Source organism: Propithecus coquereli, unplaced genomic scaffold (genome assembly GCF_000956105.1).
Source record: "Propithecus coquereli isolate 6110/MARCELLA unplaced genomic scaffold, Pcoq_1.0 Scaffold811, whole genome shotgun sequence".
Lineage (NCBI taxonomy): Eukaryota > Metazoa > Chordata > Mammalia > Primates > Indriidae > Propithecus > Propithecus coquereli.
In genome coordinates, this window is record NW_012154297.1 from 169016 (window position 1) to 190210 (window position 21195).

The window sequence follows — 21195 nt, forward strand, 5'->3', positions numbered from 1 at the left end:
CACACACACACACACACACACACACACACACACACACACACACACACGGACCCACACCCCCCTGCTGTGTAAGTAGTCGGTGTCAAGTTCTCTGATCCATCTCCACTCCAATTGGCTCCTTTTTAGTTGTTTTTTTTTTTTTTTAACAGAGACATACTCTTGCTCTGTCACCCAGGCTGGAGTGCAGTGGCGTCATCACAGCTCACAGCAATCTCGAACTCCTGGGCTCAAGTGACCCTCCTGCCTCGGCCTCCCAAGGAGCTGGGACTACAGGCGTGTGCTACCACACCCAGCTAATTTTTCTTATTTTTTGTAGAGACGGAATCTCGCTATGTTGCCCAGGCTGGTCTTGAACTCCTGGCATCAAGCGATCCTCCCACCTCAGCCTCCCAAAGTGCTGGGACTACAGGCGTGAGCCACCACACCCGCTCCGCATTGCCTCTTTCTGCCTTTTCCTGAGCAGAGAACAACTCCCACCCTTTCCTGGAAAATAGAGTATCCAATTTGAAAAAACGTATTATGAAAATTTGCAAACATAATAGTTGTGAGAAAAGGACAGTAACCCCACCACCTCCGCCCCTTGCCCAGGGTCAACTCTAATCCAGATTTTTCCACCTTTGCTTTACAGAAGTGTTTTAAAGCAAATCAGGTAGCCAGGCATGGTGGCGCATGCCCGTAGTCCCAGCTACGCGGGAGGCTGAGGCAGGAGGATCGCTTGAGCCCAGGAGTTTGAGGCTGCTGTGAGCTTGGATGGCACCACTGCTCTCTAGCCCAGGTGACAGAGCGAGACCTGTCTCGAAAAAAATAAAAAATAATAAACAAAGCAAATCAGAGTGGGGACATCATTTCACCCGCAGACCTCAAAGTGCATGTCGCCAAGACACGTGGTGACGTGTCACATAACTGCCCTGCCACGGCCACACCTGACAAAATGAACAGTAACCCCCTCCTTCTGTCAGTCAGATCTTTCAGATAAGAGGTGACTTTTTTTGGTTTGTTTTTCTGGAATATTTTTGATCCTCGGTTGGTTGCATCCTCGGATGTGAAGCTCGCAGATACAGGGGGCAAGAGGCCATGTTTGACTTCGTGGCATCCTTGGGTTTTAGCTTCCCGATGGTAAGGAGTCTTGTCCCCTTTGGCGGGGACCCCTGTCCCCATTTAATCCGCCTCCTCGATGTCAGCGCCCCAGCTCGGACTGCTGTCTGGACTAGAGTTTAAGGGCCCAAGGGGCCCGGCCAAGCGTTGTTTTGGAAAACGATGACCGGTTATCTGCAGCCTCCGCCGAGTAAATGAAATCGCATCTTCAAAGCCAGTTTTATTTCAAAGGACATTCTCGTCCCGGAACAGTTGTGGAAAGCTATTTTTAAGACGGTACAGGAAGTGTCTGGGAAACAAAGAACCTGCCTCTTGAATTAATGGAATAAATATTTCTGTCCCCTTATCAGATCTGGTTCCTTTGAAACACGCTTTTTTTTTTTTTTTTGGTCCCCAAAATTTCCCCAAAAAAAAGTTAACGGGGGGGGGCGCACAAATTGTATCATGAGCTGTTGTTGGAAAAACATAAAGGGAAATGGAAACGTGATCGTTATCGCAAGCTTGTTCCAAAGAAATTACGTGATGTGGGCTGGCCGGGGAGGGCTGTGTTTACGTTGAGCGGGTCTTTAAATGTCACGCTGTGATTTGCTCCCTGGCTGACGAGGTGGGGGCTCTGTCTCCAGGACCTCGGTGACGGTGGCATTACCTGACTAACCTCTCCGGCCTCACTTTCCTCGTTTGGCCAAGGAGATTGAGCCAGATGACCAGTGAAGACCTTTCCAGCTCTGAAAGTCCTTAAGATTGTTATTCAAGTATCTAAAAAGGTTGGCCGGGTGCAGTGGCTCACGCCTGTGATCCCAGCGCTCTGGGAGGCCGAGGCAGGGAAGATCGCTTGAGCTCAGGAGTTCAGGACTAAAAAGGCACATATTTTAGGATTTCAGGTAATGGAATCATCTTTAAAATATTTTGCTCACACTCCATAATCTTGATTTGACAGCTAAGGGAGAAAGGCCAGTTTAAATAACACTGATATAATATGATATAGCAATATAGAATTATATCAGTATAAACTGTATCAATATGATACACATTCTATAATATATATCAATAATATATATATATATATTTTTTAAAGACAGGGTCTCACTCTGTCACCCAGGCTGGAGTGTAGTGGTCCAATCATAGCTTACTGCAGCCCTGAACTCCTGGGCTCAAGTGATCCTCCTCCCAAGTAGCTTGAACTAAAAATAGACGCAGGCCCATGTCACCATGCCTGGCTAATTTTTAAAATTTTTAGTAGAGATGGGGTCTCACTATGTTGCCCAGGCTGGTCTCGGACTCCTAGCCTCAAGCAATCCTCCCACTTCAGCCTCCCAAAGTGCTGGGATTACACAAGTAATATATGTCTTACAATATAAACTTTTAAAACACTGCTACAGTATAAGAAACACTAGTTTAATAAATTAACAATTCTGTGACCTTCCAATGGTTTCCCTCCGTTAACCTTCACCTGGGAGTGAGCCCTTTCTGTGGCCAGAGCATAAGGACTTTTGAGGTCACGGTCTGCAATGAGTATTATTTCTTTGCACTGAAGACAAAGGGCAGAGTGTCCACTCCAAAAGCCAAAAACAGACTCAAGACAAGACGTAACAATTGATCAATTATAAACACGCTTTTTAAAGGAAGTTGAGGATCCAGATTCTAAGAGAACAACGTGGTAGACCAGAACTCTGGTTCCTTTTCCCGTTCTAGAGTCTGGGGTAAGACACCTCTGGCTTCTCTTCCTCTGAGGTAGACCAGAGAAGATACTGAAGCTAGGAAGAGGCCCATGAGCATGTTGGAGTCAGACAGACTTGATGTAAATCCATCTTCAACTCTTTTTTAAAAAGTACTGAATTTCAGGAGTTCGAGACCAGCCTGAGCAAGAGTGAGACCCCGTCTATACAAAAAATAGAAAAATTAACCAGGCATGGTGGCACACGCCTGTAGTCCCAGCTACTCGGGAGGCTGAGGCAGGAGGACCGCTTAAGCCCAGGAGTTTGAGGTTGCTGTGAGCTATGATGATGTCACTGTACTCTAGCTGGGGTGACAGAGCGAGACTGTCTCCCCACTCCCCCAAAAATTAATTAGTTATTTTAAAAAATTAACTAAACAATTATTTTTTTAGAGACAGAGTATCACTCTGTCACCCAAACTGGAGTGCAGTGGCATCATCATAGCTCACTGCACCCTCCAACTCCTGAGCTCAAGCGATCCTCCTGCCTCAGCCTCCCAAGTAGCTGGGACTATAGGCACGCACCACCACACCTGGTTAATTTTAAAATTTTTGTAGAGATGGGGTCTCACTGTGTTGCCCAGGCTGGTCTTGAATTCCTGGTCTTAAGCGATCCTCCTGCCTCAGCCTCCCAAAGTGCTGGAATTATAGGCGTGAGCCACCGTGCCTGGACCCAGCTTCAACTGTTCATGGCAGTGTGACCTGGGAGAGCTCAAGTCACCACTTGGAGTCTCCATTTTCCCTCAATCTATAAAATAGAGATCACGAACTCTATCTCTCAGGGCTGTTCACAGAACAATGTTCTATGCCAAGTTCCTGGCACATTCTAGATGCTCAAGTAAGAGAGTAGGAGCAGTGTGGGTTTAAAAAATTTCTTTTAATTTTTAATGGTGGTAAAAAAAAAATCATAACCTAAAATCGACCATCTTGACCATTTTTAAGTGTCCAAGTGCAGCAGTGTGAAGTGCACTCAGGTTATTGTGCAACAGATCTCTAGGACTTTTTCATTTTGCAAAACTGAAACTCTGTACTCAACAAACGATTTCCCATTTCTCCCTCCCCCACTCCGCAGCCGGCAGCGGTGGTTTCCTCGCTACCGATTGGATGGGTGTTATGAAAGCTGTGACGCAACCGCATACTCGGGAGGCTGAGGCGGGAGGATGGCTCAAGGCCAGGCGTTCACAGGACCCGTGTGTTCTAGTTCTACCGCCCAGGGACGTGCCGAGAGGCGGCTCTGTCTGTATTAACCAAGCTGCTCCATCGTTCCTCGTGGTGGGAACGTCGTCGTAAAGGACATCAGCGTGGGTAGGGGGAGTGCCGGCTCCGCTTCTCCATTCTGCGTGACCCTACAAAGGTCTTGGGGGGCCGGGGGGCTCGAGGGTACGGAGCGCCTTCTGTGGGCCAAGTACACGATCGGTCGCGTCCGAGACCAGGATGCTCACTGTCATTCGGAGGCCTGCTCAGGGGACTTTCCAATGGAGGGGACAGATGCCATCGCCTCTCTCTGTGGCACCGCTTGGCCGTATCACGAGCTCGGCCCCGCTTCGGCCGCGGTTATTTTTGTAGCTGACGATGAGACTTACTGGAAGCGGCTTTGCACTCGTGCGTAGAAAGCTCCTGTCTTTAAATTCAAGCAGCTGGGCTCCCCTGAGCCCCGGGAGGCGGCGGGTTCTTTAGGCTGTTGGCCACGACGTTTCTGCAAAGCTGATGGATCCCCTCGCACCCAGGAAAAATCCAGGGATCCTCGGTTTCCCGCGTGAAGCCTTGGAAACCGTCGTCGTCGTCTGTTTCTTTTAGGGCCCCCAACCCTCACTAGCTCGCCCCAGTTCGTTCACGTGGTTATGCAACCCGTCTCCAGAACTCTGTCATCTTGCAAAACTGAAACTCTGTCCCCATTAAAGCCTAAGCCCCATCTCCCTTCCCCAGCCCCGGGTGCCCACAGTTCCAGTAACACTTTCTGTCTCTGATTTGACTACTCTGGGGACCTCCTATGAGTGAATCGCCCAGGATTTGTCTTTTGCGACTAGTTTATTTCACTTAGTGTGACGTCCTCTGGCTTCACCACGTTGTAGCTTGTCTCGGAACCCCCTTCCTTTTCAAGGCTGAATATATTCCATCGTGTGCACGGACCCAGGTTTATTTATTCCTTCTTTCATGGGCACTTTGGCGGCTTCTACTTTTTGACTATTAGGGCTAGTGCTACAATGAACGTCCCACTTTTCCCTTAAACAAGCAAACAAACGACAAGCACGGCCGGGCGCGGTGGCTCACGCCTGTAATCCTAGCTCTCTGGGAGGCCGAGGCGGGCGGATTGTTTGAGCTCAGGAGTTCGAAACCAGCCTGAGCAAGAGCAAGACCCCATCTCTACTAAAAATAGAAAGAAATTAATTGGACAACTACAAAATATATAGAAAAAACTAGCCGGGCATGGTGGCGCATGCCTGTAGTCCCAGCTACTCGGGAGGCTCAGGCAGGAGGATCGCTTGAGCCCAGGAGTTTGAGGTTGCTGTGAGCTAAGACCACGCCACGGCACTCTAGCCCGGGCAACACAGTGAGACTCTGTATCAAAAAAAAAAAAAAACGACAAGCACAAGGAGAAAAGTAGTTGCTAAAAGTTTTCCTCTAGGCAACGATCCTTCCTCCGGGAGCCTCTCCCTTCGAAAGGCGCCAGCGAGGTGCACATGTACACTTAAAGGCCTGATGCCAGGGCAGCTTGGGCGTGGACACCGTCCCCGAGCACTTCCATCGGGAACCCTGGGGTCTCTCTGGGCTGAAATTAACTCAGGGTTGGGTGACAGTTGCTAGTGACATTAGGATTCTTCCAAAACATGGGATTCCCAGGTCTAAACCTACCTCCAGAGGTCAGCGGAATTAAGTAGAATGAGTGGGCTTGCTTCTTTGTTTTTTGTTTTTTCTAAATTTGAGACAGGGTCTTGCTCTGTGACCCAGGCTGGAGTGCAGTGGCACAATCATAGCTCACTGTAGCCTCGAACTCCTGGGTTCAAGGGATCCTCCTGCCTCAGCCTCCTGAATAGCTGGGACTACAGGTTCAGCTATTAATAATTTTTAAATTTTTTGTAGGGATGGGGTCTTGCTATATTGCCCAGGCTGGTCTCTAACTCCTGGCCTCAAGCGATCCTCTTGCCTCAGCCTCCCAAAGTGCTGGGATGAGAGGTGTGAGCCACTGCTCCCGGCCATCACTGTCTCTCTCTCTCTCTCACTAACAGCCGCCATTCCTTCACTGAGCACCTACTACATGCCAGGCATAGCACAGACCCTGTCCACCACAGAGAGCCCAGCCAAGACTGCTGCCAAAACCCCATTCTACGGAGGACGCCATAAGGCTCAGAGCCGCCATCTCGTGCCCTACATCAACGGCTGTGAATTAAGGTGTGGGCCCCCAGCCCCTGTTGTCACGACCGAGCTGCCTCCCAGGTCACCGAGAGCTCAGATCCAGGCGGGCGAGCGATCCCGGCCACTTGCACAGACGCAGCGAGAGAGATGGCTGGGAACAGGCCACGCTCAGTGGAACAGCCGCCACTCCGGAGCTGAGCAGCCCCTCCTTCGACAAACCTCGCTATGACTCAAAACGAAGCGACGAGCCCCCGGCGAGATGGCCTGAATCACCCCGGGCCGCGTGGAGGAAATGAGACTTCAGGATGTGTTTGCGGTTTGGGGTTCAACGGAAACACACCGGGAATGTGCAGAATTCTGCCCGGGACAGCCAGGATTGGCGCCTCGGAGCCCCAGGGAGGGCCAAGTGCAAGGACGGGCTGGCCAGACTCCGGACTCCTGGGAGTTTTGTTTTTGTTTTGTTTTGTTTTTTCCCTCACTTTGGAACATCTCAGAGCCCCGAGACTGCACACGGGGGGTTTGGCCATGGAGTGTGTCTCTCGATCTTGGGACAGTCCCCAAAAGGCCAACCTGGGGTCAAGGTTGAAAGCAGAGGTGGCAGAGGCAGCATTCAGAACGGAGCCGGCGAGACAGCAGCCTCCAGAGCAGCGTCTGGCATTTCGCGGCCGAACAGCTATTTCCTGAACGACTGCGACAGTTTAGAGCCGCATGTCTCAGGCGGTGGCCCCCAGACAGCCGAGCCAGAAGTTCCTGCCAGTGAGCCACCTCCCGGGCCCGCCCGAGAGCCCCAGATAGGATCCACCTGCCCTGGGGCGGGAGGGCGCAGGGGAGCTCTGGCTCAGAGACGACCAGGCAACTCTCCGGGGCCACGGCCAGGAGGCAGCCGGGGCCAACAGAATCCAAGTCCCGTCTACACCACACACTGCACACTCTGCCCGGCATCTCCAGGCAGCCAGGGCTGATGGATCCAAGTCCCGTCTACACTGCACACTGCACACTCTGCCTGGCATCTCCAGGCAGCCAGGGCCGACAGACTCCAAGTCCTGTCTACACTGCACGCTACACACTCTACCCAGCATCATCTTGGCCTTACGGTTAGAAAGGCCATCATCGCAGGAAGCCTTGGATCTCGTGGTTGATTCTTTGTCAGTACTGGCTGGTGAAGCCACTGTGCCCCTCGTGGTGCCTTCTCAGCCAGGTCCCTTGGTCATTTAGCACCCCACCCCACAGCTGGCTGCTTGGGCCCCGTGGGACGGGGGCTCAGGTGCAGACCCGATGCTCCCACCCTGGTGAGGCGGGGTGGGGGGCCCAGAATTCTGTGGGAGTTGGAGCAGATTCCCAGGGGAGCTGAAGCTCTAGCAAGTCCTCGGAGGCCTTGGAGAGTGGATGAGAATTTGCCACTCGGACACGTGGGAACAGTCCGTGCAAAGCTGGAGCACTGGGGCAGGGCGAAGGGAGCTGGGGGTCCCAGAGACTCGGATGGAAGCTGGATGCCGTGGGGGGAGGGGTGGGGAGTAGAGGCTTAGAGGAGAAGGAGTTTCCGGCGTGTTTTTTTTTTTTGAGACAGAGTCTCACTCTGTCACCCAGGCTGGAGTGCAATGGCGTCAGCCTAGCTCACAGCAACCTCAAACTCCTGAGCTCAAGTGATCCTCCTGCCTCAGCCTCCCAAGTAGCTGGGGCTACAGGTGCATGCCACCATGCCTGGCCTGTTTCCAGCATCTTCTAAAGAGCCACTGACACATTGCAACCTCCCAGAAGCAGATCCCCATGGAGTCCCCATTGCTAGCCTTGAAGCTGTGGCTTTGGGGTCACCCACTCTGGAAGCCACAACCCCACTGGAGCCACCAGAACTCCCCAGGGGGACACCCAGGAGGCCTCACGGACGCCCCAGATCCACAGAGGGACTCCCAGGTGCACCCCGGCCCCCTGCACAAAGCCAGACCTGCCCCCGCACGGGGCCTCTGGGCCCCACAAAGGACCTTCTCGCTGCCAGGATTTGCTGATGGACCTTGGAGCAGATTCTCCCCGCGTTGAGTGGCACGCGCTCAAACTTCCGTGTATTTCCGAGTTCGCCAAATGTCTCCCTGCTTTTAATTTCCAATTTCATTCCACTGTGGTTGGAGAACATACTTTCTATAATTTCAGTCCTTTCAGTGGATGGAGGTTGATTCTGTGGCCCATCCTGGGGAACGTTCCGTGTGCACTTGGGAAGAATGTGGCCCTGCTGTCGTGGGGTGGAGTGTTCTATAGATGCCCCTCAGCTCTAGTGGGTTTAGAGACTCCCTGTGTTTAAAAAAGAAAAAAAAAAAAGGAAGGGGAAAAAGAATAGCAAAACAAAAAGGCGTGTCAATAGAATGTTCTGTTCACGTTGTTCTAGGTTAAAACGGCGCCGAGCCCTGGCAAGGTGTCCCCGCTGGCAGGAACTCGGCCGGCAGGACCAGCCCTTCCCGTGGGATTTGTGTCTGTGGCTCAGGAAGGCGCAGGAGGGGTGGCTGGTGTCTGCTTACAGGGGGATTTGGATTTCTGGGCCTCAGTTTCCCCTGCTCGTGGAGGAGGGGATCCCAAGCTCAGGCCCTGGACTGTCGAAGGGTCTCTGAGTCGGGTGCCGGGGGTCGTGCCTGCTCTCGAGCGTGCCGCCCCGGGGCGCCCAGACAAGGGGCAGCTGCTTGCACGGGGCAGGCTGCAGGCTGAGCGCGGCGGGTGCAGGGCGTGTGCAGCACCTTCGCCGCAGACCCGTCCAGCTCCCTGGCACCTCTGCCGCCCTGCACAGCTTGGGCTGCTGCGAAACCCCGATAGCTGGGCGGCCCCTGAGGCCAGACCACTGGCTGTGCCCCCCTAGCCTGGGCCGTCATCCCCATTTCGCAGAAGAGGAAACCGAGGCCCCCGAGTGGGGCAGGCCACAGAAGCAGCTGGTGTGAATCCAAACACCCAGTGATGTTTGCAGAAGATTCTCGGCCTGGGCCAGCGACCCCTGGACGAGCTGCTCAGAAAACAAAAAGTCCTCTAAGCTATGAGCAGCCGTGAGTCAAACTTAAAAAGAAAACAAGCTGACCCAGCAACTCGCCTTCCGGGTGTAGACCCGAAGAACTGAAAACAGGGAGTGGAAGGGACGTCGGTGCACCCCGTGCTCAGCGCGGCATTGGTCGCAGGAGCCGGACGGCGGCCGCGACCTGTGTGCGTCGCGGGATGGACAGATAAACACCGTGTGCTCTGTGCACACAATGGAATATTACCGAGTCATTAAAAGGAAGGAAGTTCTGACACATGCCACAGCAGCCGTGACCCTCGGGGTCATCGTGCTAAGCGAAATAAACCAGACACAAAAGGACAAACACGGTGTGATTCCAACACAGGTTGTCCCTATAGTCATCCAATCCATGGAGACAGGAAGTAGATTGGTGGGTGCCGGGGCCGGGGGGAGGGAGGAGGGGAGTCGGTGTTTCATGGGGACAGAGTGTCAGTGGGGAAGATGGAAAAGCTCTGGAGACAGAGGGTGGGGATGGCTGTGTGGCACCCTGAATGTGCTTAACACCGCTGAGCGGTTACACTCAGAACTGGTAGATTTGATGTCATGTATATTTAACCACAATAAAAAGAAAGGAAATAAAAGAAGGAAAACAAGGGAGGGAAGAGAACAGGGCGATGGGGCAATATAGGCTGGAGGAAGAGCTCAGGAACTCGGGGGGCCTCCTGTCCCCATCCTCCCTAGGCCCAGCATCCCTTTAAAACAGTGGGGACAGCTTCCCTAGTTGGCACCAGGCAGGGACAGCCCCAGGAATCCAGGGTGGAAGATGCTTAGGGAACCAACAGAAGGGCAGATAAGGCTGTGAGGATCATCCGAAGGTCACAGCAGAGGAACCACGTCACACGGCTTGAGGGGCAGGGCACAAAGCTGACAGCCACCCCCTGCCTTAATTCTCCCATGGCTGCCTAGTGTCCTTCACTCCTGCAGCCCAGGCTTATCTCTGCCCTTTATTGTGGGTTCCAACCAGAATGACCTTCTCTCTCTCCCAGAAGCTTCCCCAACCCTCTCCTGGGGCTGGAGAGAGCCCAGGGGCTGTCCCATTCCCTGCAACACCCCCCACAGGGCCGGTTTCCAGGGGGCACTCAACAAATACATTGACAGGTTGGACTGGAGACCAGGGCAACCAGGGGACGTGGCCAGTGCAAAGGCCCAGGGGTGGCAGTTCAGGAGCTGTTAGCCACCCACGAGCGCCAGCACATGTGGGGGTCCCAGGAGGCTGGGACAATCCGCCGGACCTGCCGGGGGGTCTGCGGAGCAGAGAGCCATTGCGGAGCTGCCCAGCCTTCTGGGGAAGGCTGCCACTCTTTGGGTCTTGCAGCGAATCCCATGGCTGGGTAGCATTCCCCCCTGCGGATACAGCGCACTTTGCTTTTCCGTTCATGAGCCGATGGACATTCGGGGACCGGTTCCACCGTTTGGCCGCTGTGCATCGTGCTGCAGTGAACACGGGCCTGCGGGTGTGCACCCGTCTCCGTTCCTCGCGGGGCCGTGCCCAGGATGGCCAGGCTGGGCCAGGGGGTCATTCCAGGGTTAGCTTTTTAAGGAACTGCCCCCATCCCCAAGCCGGGCTCTCTCTGGCTGGTTGTCCCTGTCTGACATGGTCCTGGAACATGGGCTTCTGGGGACATTCAGACAAAAGCCCCGCAGGGCTTCCGGGACCCCCTGGATTCTGCGCATGGGAAGAAAACTGGGCAAACTGGATGCACCCGAGCATTTAGCTGTTTCCAGGCACAGAGAGGAGTCAAGACGGCGGGGCCGGCCGTGCCACCCGCACCTCCCCTGTCTCTGCCCCGCTTGCTGCCTCTAGGGAACGGGGCGGTGGGTTGGTCGTCCTCCCCGTGTGCTGCTCGGGAGGGCTGAGAGAGAGAATGGGTTGAAGATGGTCAGGGTGAAAACACCCAGGCTGAAGTCCCAGGGGCCACCGCCACCAGAGCTGGGTTAGTCACGTGCCAAACATTTGGCACTGACCCTGTACAGGGCTGGAGGCTGAGTCAGTTCTGAGTCATAGCTGCTTGCCAAGACTCGGCGCGGGGCTGGGGCACAGGACTATATACTGAATGAATGAACGAATGGTGGTGGGGAGGGGGGAGGCAGAGACCGAGACAGAGAGACACAGGCGACACTCGCGGTGCTGGCCACGCCCCAGTGCTGGGCTCTGAGCTTCATTCTGTCATTCATCTTCACTGCATCATACCCATTTTTCAGACAAGGAAACTGAGGCCCAAAGCCGCACGGCACATGGAGCGTTTCCACGGGGAAGAAGGGCTTTGCCTAAACAGTGGTTCCCGCTGGGGTGGCTGCGGCGATTCTGCCTTCCTTGGAAAAATCTGGAGACATTTTTGGTTGTCAGGACCCCGCAGGGGGATGAGGGTGCTACGGGCATCAAGTGGGTGCAGGCAGGCGACGCTGCAAGACACCCCGCGGCGCGCAGGACGGGCCCCCACCTCAAAGCATTGTCTCGCCCCAAATGTCGGTAGTGGTGAGGGTGAGAAACCCGCGTTAACTGTTTGGGGGAAAAATGTGATTTGGATGCCCAGCTCCCACTACTCACCGGAGTAAATTCCTGATGGGTTAGAGGGTGTGGACCAGGATGTCCCCCTCTCCCCTCTTCTGGGATCTCGGGCCTCTCTCCCGCCCCACTGGATGTGTTTGTTTAAATGTGTGTCGCATCCTAGGACTTCAGTAGGTCAGGTGATCACAGACATACAGTCTGCTGTGTTTCAACAGAACCCCTAACTCTGTTGTTCTCAACTTGGAGCAGCCCCGACACGCCCACCCAAGGGACACGTGGCAATGTCTGGAGACATTTTTGGAGAATGGATGTTCCAGCATAGAGCAGGTAGGTGGACGCTAGGGATGCTGTTCAACATCCTACAAATGGCCAGCGTGCGGTGGCTCGTGCCTGTAGTCCCAGAGCTTTGGGAGGCTAAGGCAGGAGGATCGCTTGAGGCCAAGAGTTCAATACCAGCCTGGGCAACACAGTGAGATCCCGTCTCTACCAAAAAAAAAAAAAAACAAAGAAGAAGAAAGAGAAGAAAATTAACTGGGCAAGGTAGGTTGTGGTTTCAGCTACTCGGGAGGCTGAGGCAGGAGGATCCCTTGAGCCCAGGAGTTCGAGGTTACGGTAAGCTATGATTACGCCATTGCACTCTAGCCAGGGTGACAAAGTGAGACTCTGTCTCAAAAAAACAACCAAAAAACGTCCTACAATGCACAGGGCAGCCCCCACACCAGAGAATGGCCCAGCCCCACGTGTCCAGAGTGCTGTCGTTGGTACACTCTGATCTGGGCACACACCGAAACCGACACGGCTCAGGCCCAGGCAATCGGAGCCATCCGGCCCTGGTGACTTTTTCAAGCCAGCTCCGACCCGTTGCCTGGGGACTCCGCGAGGTGCTGCTGGGCCCGGGTGCTGACTCAGCCTTGTCAGTGGGGCCAGGCACCGAGCCAGGAATGAGCCTACAGACGCCTTGCCCTCTGACAGCTCCCCCTGCCTCCTCCCACCGCCCATCACGCGATTCCGCAGCCGGCCTGGGGTCGGGGGCTCCCAGAAACACAGGAAACGTCTAGCGGAAAAATCGCTTCTGTATCTTTCGCTTGTTACTACGTCCATTTGGGGATGTCAAAAGCCCCTGGAAACCTTCACCCCTTCCAACCCTTTTGCATGCGCTGGGGACAATCTGAAATAATGGCCCCTGTGTGTGTACACACACACACACACACACACACACACACACACACACACACCTTAGATTGGGATGAGGCTGTAGCATGCAACGCGAAGTGTTTTCTTTTTCCATATTTAACATTTTCTAAAAGGGCACGAGTGCCTTTCATAGGAAGGAAGCGGGTTCGGGTGCCGTGTCTACACACAGGGGTCTAAGAATGAGCCCAGAAAGTGGGGTTTTCTTCATGCCTTTTCCTGGGTGGTGTTTGCCACGAACACTTACTTCCTGGCACAGAGACACCTTCTTGGCAATAAAAGCAACGATCTTTTAGAACCCAGAGCGGGGTTTTCAAACTGAACACTAGTGATATTTGGGGCTGGATCATTCTCTGGGGCGGGGGCTGTCCTGTGCGCTGCTGGACACTTAGCAGCGATCCCCCGGTTGTGACAACCAAAGCTGTCTCCCTACCAGGTGGCTTCTGGTTGACAGCCACAGATCCGGAGGATATTTGATGGGAATTAGCATTTAGGTTTCAGAAAAGGGCAGAAAAAGTGACGAAGGGGTATTTCGAGATTAGTAGGTGTAGCCAGCTGTGTCTAAGCCGGTGTCTTGCTGAAACATACAGCTGTGTGCTCGAGAATGACACTTTCTACTCCATCTGTTGGAGGCACTCAGGAAACAGAAACTCAGTCCCGTTACAACTGTCCTGTCATTGAACGCAGAGGCCACCAGGTATTTTCAAATAAGCAAGAAAAATAGCTTCACCTGTAAGTTTAAACTCAGCAAGAAAGACTGGAGGTCCTTAAAAATATTATTTCAAAACCTCCTGTGAGTCTGTCTTCTGCCTCTGCACTACGGAGACCAGCTCTGGACAAGGTTGAGGGGCCAACGTTCTGTTTCGGGACGGTTTTTGCAGAAGCTACCCAGAGAGGGTACAGGATGCTCAAAAACATTGACACCCTTCATCACCAGCGGAAGTGAACCCAAGGCTATTTACTCTTGAAAAATGAATTTGATTGACATCTCCCATTTCTGCTTTCTCGCGGATTACCCAACACCTCTCAGCTGTTTCCAGGGCTGTAGTTGTCGAGGAGGAGGAAGGATGGAGGGAGGGAGGAAATCCCAGCCTCTGTCGCAACAGGGTGAGAGTGTTTTAAAACGAGCACTGCTTACGAGCTATTTTCACTTTCTGGAAACAACTTGTGCAATTGTTGGTGACCATGGTTACCCAGGGCTCCGGAGAGGGGGGAAGGAGAGAGGTGGCAGGCAAACGTACCAGGGGAGAGACACCTCCTTGCTTGATGGAGACATTCGGGCTGGGGGTCCAGGGCTCTCCCTTGCTCACAAGGTGGGTTTCTGGACTGGCCACCTCCAGCCAACAAGGCAGGGGCTCTGCTGTCTGCCGTGAAACTTTTGTACCAGGGCAGCTGCCGGGGAGGGTCTCACAACCCTCCAATGCAAGCAACAGGTGGGTCACTGCACAAAGCAATGGTCCCCTCTAGTGGGGTCCGGGGACTCTTGGGAGGCAGACAGAGCAGGCTAACACCCTAACTCCACCTCTCCCTAGCTACCTCTCTGGGCCTCATCTGCAAGAGTGCCACGCATGGTTCTCAAATGTGGGTCTCACTTTTTTTTTTTCCTAATGGAATGGGGAACTCAGCCCGTAACGACTTGCAGCGGCTCATGTCAGAAACTCAGCATGTACTCCTTCAGAAAGCTTGCATGCTCCAGAAATTTGGTGAAAACCTCAGAAGCTTCCAGGAAAAGGTGAGGGTTTTTTTTTTTTGCAACCCAAAGGAGGCCACGTCAGTGCGCTCAGCACTTTCCCCAACTCTGGGGCAAAGGAGGCAATTTATGGCTCAAGGAACAATCTTAAAATAATCCTCCCTCGGTCCTAAAATGCAGTGTTTAAATTTATAGAAAAACCCACAGGTTCCTGGCAGCGGCAACCCCGGTGCCGGCCGGGGCAGGGCCCTGCGGGGCTGCCCTGCCTCAAACCGCCTGCTCCCCCCAGCCCCTCCCAAGGGCCCCAAACCCCCAGCTTCCAAGCAGCCAGACCACTGCTGTGATTTTTCAAAAGATGCAAAACTTCTTTTTTTAATTAAAAAAAAAACAGCAAAAGTCTTATAAAAAAACAAACCAGGCAGCCAAAATGCCCACCTGTCTCCCTATTTACAGTAATACAATATCTGTCACAGTCACTATGTACAATATTATAAAAAATGTCGCAGACAGTACAAATTAAGGCTGTATTTTTCACAAGGCATCAAGCCTCGAACCTCTAGTGTAGACCCGGTGGGGAAAAAGACGACACTTAATTATTGCACCATTTTGAAAACAAAACTCGTCAAAGAGGATCGTGGTCTTTTCCCACCGGGCCTCCAGTCACAGATGGGGGCTGGGGCAGTGGCGTCGTCGTTGTCGTCGGGGAGTTGGGGGTGGGGGAGGGGAGCCCTCCGTGGCCACGCTGTGCCCAGCCCGGTCTTCTGGGTCCAATAAATAGCAGTCACAGTTTGGGGGGGGCCGCACCCGGCGCGTGGGACCCGCCACGGCCGCGCGCAGGTCGGGGGTGGGGGCGGGGCGTCCGGACTACATGTGCCTCTTCATGTGCAGCGCCAGGTGGTCCGAGCGCGAGAAGGCACGGTCGCAGAGATGGCACTGGAATGGCCGGTGGCCCGTGTGCTTGCGGTAGTGGCGCGTGAGCTCATCTGAGCGCGCGAACTTCCAGCCGCAGCCGTCCCAGTTGCAGTGGTAGGGCTTCTCACCTGCAGGGAGGGGACGAGAGTGCCTCAGTTTCCCTCCCGGGACACACAGTACGCACGGACACTCGCCCAGATAGTGGCTACTTACGCGCGCGCGCGACCTATCCTTACCCAGTGCACTGAAGCGCTCCCACAGTTTTAAGCCCCTGGGGGTCCTCATAAGTCCCCTACTCCCCATCCTCGCCCCCCGGGGGGCACGGAGAGCGCGCTGTCCACTGCCAAGTGTTTCGAACCACGCCCCCAGAGGGACCTGAAGCGCGCACCCTCTGCACCGCTGTGGCACACAGCGTCCCCCAGGTCCCCTAAGCACACACGCCCTCCCCGAGCTTCTGAGCCACGCCCCCGGAGGGGTCCTAAGCCTGCACCCCCCCAACTTTCGGGGACGCAGCATCTCCCTAGGGTTCTCAAGCACGCGCCTTCTCCCCAACTTCCTGAGCCTAGACCCCAAGGATTCTGAGCCACGTCCCCAGCGGATGCTAAGCTTGCGCCCCCATCCCAACGTTCGGAAACAGAGTCCCCCTAGCCAGGCCCCAGTAAGTTTTCTAAGTGCGCTCCCCGCTCCCAACCTCCCGGGTCACGCCCCCTGGGTAGGGTTCCTTATCGCGACCCCCACCCGAGCTCCGCAGCCACGCCTCCAGGGAAGTCCTAAGCGTTCGCCCGCTCCGCAACCTCCCGACCGCTGGGGTCCCTACATTGCTCGCATCCCCCTCCTCCCGCGCCCGCGTCCCCTGCCCGCGCGCGCCGCCCACCTGTGTGCGTGCGCAGGTGCGCCTTGAGGTGGGAGCTCTTGGTGTAGGTCTTGCCGCAGCCCGCGTAGCTGCAGGTGTGGGTGGCGGTGCGCTTGCGGGGCCAGGAGCGGCGGCCGCGCTTGGGCTTGGCCTCCAGCAGCTCCAGCGGGGACGCGGGCGGCGTGAGGAGACCGCGGGCGGCGGGTGGCGCCAGGCCCAGGGCTGCTGCGGCAGCGGCCGCGTCGTCGAAGAGACCGAAGGCGGCGGGCGCGGGGGGCGCATAGTGCAGGCCGGGCCCGGGCGCGCCGAAGCCGGGGCCGCCGAAGGGCGGCGGGAAAGGCGCGCGCGGTCCGGCGGGCAGGCGCGCGGGGCCGTCGGGGCTGAGCGGCGGCGTGTCGGGCGGCGGCGGGGGGCGGCCCCCGGGACCCCGCATGCAGGCGGCTCCCGGTCCCGGGGCGCCCTCGCGCTTGAGGCCGCGCGGCCCGCGGGCCAGGCCGGGCGCACAGCCGTAGCCTCCGCCGCCGTCCGCTTCAGGGGGCTCGGCCTTGACCAGACGGCCGGGCGGCGCGAGCAGAAAGCGGCCGTGCAGCGCCGGCCCCGGGGGCGCGTCCAGCTCGGGCCGCAGCAGCTCGGACACCAGGCCACCCGCGGGGGCGCCGTAGGGCGGCGGCGCGCCGGGCTCGGGGTAGTAGAACGCAGGCGGCGGGGGCGGCGGCGGCGGCGGCGGCTCCGGTGCGGCTTCGGAGCCCAGGCCGTCCAGCCCCATGGATAGGATGAAGTCCAGCACGCTGTTGAGGTCGTCGTCGGTGCCTCCTTCCTCGGGCTCTGCGCGCGGCCAGCGCTGCGGGCGACAGGGCGGTAGGGCGCGGGCGTGAGCGAGCGCGGGCTCCGGGGTCTGCCTGCGGCCCCCGCCGCCCGAGTTCTACCGCCCTGAGCCCGCGGTCCCCGCCGCCCGTGCTCCGCCACTCTGAGCCCTCCGTCCCCGCCCGTGCGTTCTGCTCCCCGCAGCCCACGTTCTGCTACCCCGGGCCCGCCGCTCGCTCGCGGTCCCGGCGGCCCCCGCCGTCCCCGCCGCCCTCACCTCCTGCAGGCCGCGTTCGCGGCACGGGCTGGCGAATGTGGAGAAGGACGGCAGGATGGGTTCGCTCAGCGCCATGGCCGGGACCCGGGGAGGACGCGGACGGGGGACACCGGTGAGTGGCTCGCCCGGGACCGGGCCGATCGGGGCGCGGGCGGGCGGGGACGGCTCTGCGGGCCGCGGTCGGGCCCGCCCCAGCCTTATAGGCGCGGCGCGCGCAGGGGCCGGGCCAAGGCGGCGGCGGCGGAAACGCGTCCCGGATGGGGACGAGCTCCGGGCGCAGCCTAAATTTAGCCGCGGTATATAAGCCGGCGGGCGGCGGCGGCCGTGGCCACTGCGGCGGCCGGAGCTGTGCGCCGCCGGCCCGGCCCCCAGCGCGTCGCCAGGCCGCTCCCCCTGGCCGGGCCCGCCCCCGCCGGTCTCCGCGGCAACGCTGTCAACACGCGCCGCACAACAGCTCCGTGACGCCCAGGGATCCCCCGCGCCCCCGGGCTCCCGCCTGCGCAGGGATCCCGAGGACCCGGGCTGGGGTGGCGTCCCGGCCTCCCGGAGACCCGGGCCTCTCGGCGGGAGCACTAGACTCGGCGGCCTCCCCGACCCCTTGATGGAGGGGAGGATGGCTTCAGCCTCAGAGGGGTCCCCAGAATCCTAGACAGAGGGGAGACCGGGTGCCCAGGACTCGTGATGGGCGGGTGAGACTGGACCCCCGTTTGTTGCGGGTGCACCCAGAAGGACCCGCTGTGCGCCCACCACCCTATAAAAAACCTCGCATGGTAACATCGAGACATGTTGGCCCTTGCACGCCTGTGATCCAAGCACTTTGGGAGGCCAAGGCCAGAGGATCGCTTGAGGCCAGGAGTTCGAGGCTACAGTGAGCTACGACGGTGCTATTGTTTTCCAGGCTGGGCCAGACCCTGTTTCTAAAAAAGAAAAAACAAAACAAAACAAATGTTGAGTCTTTGAGACACTCTCCTACCTATCCACACGTCTCAACTAAGCCCTTTCACGGGCAGGGAAACTGAGGCAGGGGTGGCTGGGAGAAGTTGGAGGTCTGGCAGGCATTTACTGACTTGCATTACTGAAGCGACTCAGAGGACAATGACAATCATTCCGCTGACACAGACCCACAAGGGCATTGGGGAGCAATCGCGCCCCTTGGGAGCCTTCAACCCTCCACATCTGTCCCCCACGCCATAAACCTGCTGGCGAGGGACTGTCACTCCTTTTGCTGTGTGTCAGCCCTCTGCAGGCAACTGGGGACACAGCTGTCAACAGAGAGACAGAATCCCTGCTCTTGAGAGCGTGCACTCTAGTGGGGAAGGGGAGGGGGAGGGGAGGGGGCCAAAAAGAAAAACACGACAGCAGAAGGGACTAGGAAGTGTGTGTGGTGTGTGGGGGAGGGAAGGAGGGAAGATGATGAAATTTTGAACCTCACCCACGAGGTGATTTGTGAGACCAAGCCATACTACAGAAAGTCAGGGGGAGCCACGTGGGTATGAGAGGAAGAGCATCTCCAGGTGCAGCCTGGAGCCAGGTTGGTGAGGGGTGCAGGCAGCTCCCGGCCTGGCAGCTGGGATTCGCAGCCCCTCCAGAAGTGGACTCTATAGGGATCAACTCTGCAGCCTTTCCCACCACACCCGGCCACTAGAGGCTTCAAGGGAGCACAAACGCTTCCTGCAGCTGCCACCGAGCTGATTTGAGAGTCTGCCCCTGCCCCTCACCACGTGCTGTGTGACCTTGAGCAATGGCGTTGCCTCTCTGTGCTTCCTTCTCCATTTGTGCAATGCAGATAACAGTCCCTTACCCCAAAGGGATATTGTGAGGGTCACAAATGCTCTCTTGTTTTTTGTGGAAGTCGGTGACACTGTGTGACTCACACCGAGCTCTCTATAAATGCTGGAGAGATGAGCTAGCTGTGTATCTTCGGATCTAATTGCCTTTCTCTTGGACTCAGTTTCCCCATATGATAATAAGGGAAAAATTAGGGGAATCGATTCTCCACCCCCATCCCCCAAGGATGTACGATTCTCAGGCGACTGCTGGGGAGGGATTTTTGTTTGCTTGGTTTTTCTGTTTTTGTTTTTGTTTTTTTGCCAACACTTCTGACCTGAGCCTTCATCTCATTATTCAGACAGCAACTTGGTCCCCTCGGCCTCTGAGCCTGGTCCGATGTCCCCTGCAGCTCTGTCCACGGTGTCTCTCTTCCCCTCCTGCTTGGTCACTGTCTCCTTTCAGCACCTGAAACGCACCAAGCACATTCCTCCCTGCAGGACTTTCCCATCGTCCCTTCCTGCCCATGTCCACTCGCTTGGCTCGGGCTCATTTTTTAAATAAAGTCCCTTCATTAATGGACTTTATTTTTTAGAGTGGTTTTACGTGTGCAGAAAATTTGAGCAGAAAGTACAAGGAGTTCCCGTAGAGCGCCCCCCTCCCACACAAGGCTCGCACTATGATGAACATCTTGCATTATTAGTGGGGCAAGTTTGTTACAATCGTTGAGCAGATAGTGATACATTTATTATCAACCAAAGGCCACAGTGTACACGAGGAATCGCTCTTTGTGTTGCACATTCTGTGGGTTTTGACAAAGTGTCAAAGTATGTCGCATAGCCACCATTGTAGCATCATGCAGAGTAGGGCCACTGCCCTGAAACTCTATGCCTGTTTCGTCTTTTCCCTTCCCCTGAATTCCTTGGAAACCGCTGATCTTTTTACTGTTCCTACAGTTCTGCCTTTTCCAGAATGTCATAGAGTCGCAATCACAGTCTGTCGCCTGTTCAGACTGCCTTCTTTCACTTAAGAATATGCATTTAGGGTTCCTCTGCGTCTTTGGTGGCTTGATAGGTCATATTTTTTGTCACCGGGTAATATTGCACTACTGGATATACCAGTTTGTTTACCTGTTCACCCACTGAAGGACGTCCCGTTGCTTCCGATTTGGGGCAATATATCCGCTGCAATGACTATGTATTGAACGAAGCTGCTATAAACAGTCCCATGCAAGTTTTTGTGTGGCTGTAAGTTTTTAGATGGATTGGGTAAATACCAGGGGGTGTGATTGCTGGATCGGATGGTAAGAGTATGTTTAGTTTTCTAAGAAGCTGCCAAACTGTCTTCCAAAGTGGCTGCATCATCTTGCAGAGTATCCCACGCAGTGTGTGGCCACATGGAACGTTTGATTTGATCAGCTGTGTTCCTCAAGCCTGGCACAGCACATAGTAGGTGCTTAATAAACACTCACTGAATGGGTGAAGAAGCAAATGAGTGGCGGCATCGCTCAAAGCTTCCCTGGGTGTCTCCTCCCTCCTGCAGGACGGGCCACATTCCCCTCCTCTGCCCAGCTTCCGGCGGACCTTCCTCGTCACCATGAGGAGTGGGTTCAATGGTGGCCCCAAACAGAAACGTCCACGTGTTAATCCTGCTACCTGTGAATGTGACCTTATTTGGAAAGAGTGTCTTTGCAGATGTCATTAAGGGTCTTGACGTGAGAGCGTCCTGGATTAGGGTGGGCCCTAAATCCAGGGACGAGTGTTCTTAGAGAGAGGAGACAGAGACACAAACCCTGAAGAGAAGGCCACGTGAAGACGGGCGGACAGTGGAAAAATGCAGCCGCAAGCCAAGGAACGCCGGGAGCCCCCGGAGCCTGGAGAGAAAGCGGGACAGATTTTCCCACAGCCCTGCTCACACTCTGATTTGGGACTTTCGGCCTCCAGAAGTACAAGGGAATCCATTTCTGTTGCTGGAAGCCACCCGGTTCGTACCTTTTGTTGT

At 55.9% G+C, this 21195-nt stretch overlaps 1 protein-coding gene across 1 annotated transcript; it reads right to left on the minus strand.

The window, feature by feature from the left end:
• Positions 1 to 14931: 14931 nt before the first annotated feature.
• On the minus strand, positions 14932 to 17652 carry KLF2 (Kruppel-like factor 2). The gene is made up of 3 exons (XM_012663593.1): positions 17428 to 17652; positions 16368 to 17187; positions 14932 to 15621 (listed from the first exon to the last, which is right to left on the minus strand). The coding sequence occupies exons 1-3, from the start codon at positions 17500 to 17502 to the stop codon at positions 15446 to 15448; spliced, it is 1071 nt and encodes a 356-aa protein (XP_012519047.1). The 5' UTR covers positions 17503 to 17652; the 3' UTR covers positions 14932 to 15445.
• Positions 17653 to 21195: the final 3543 nt, after the last annotated feature.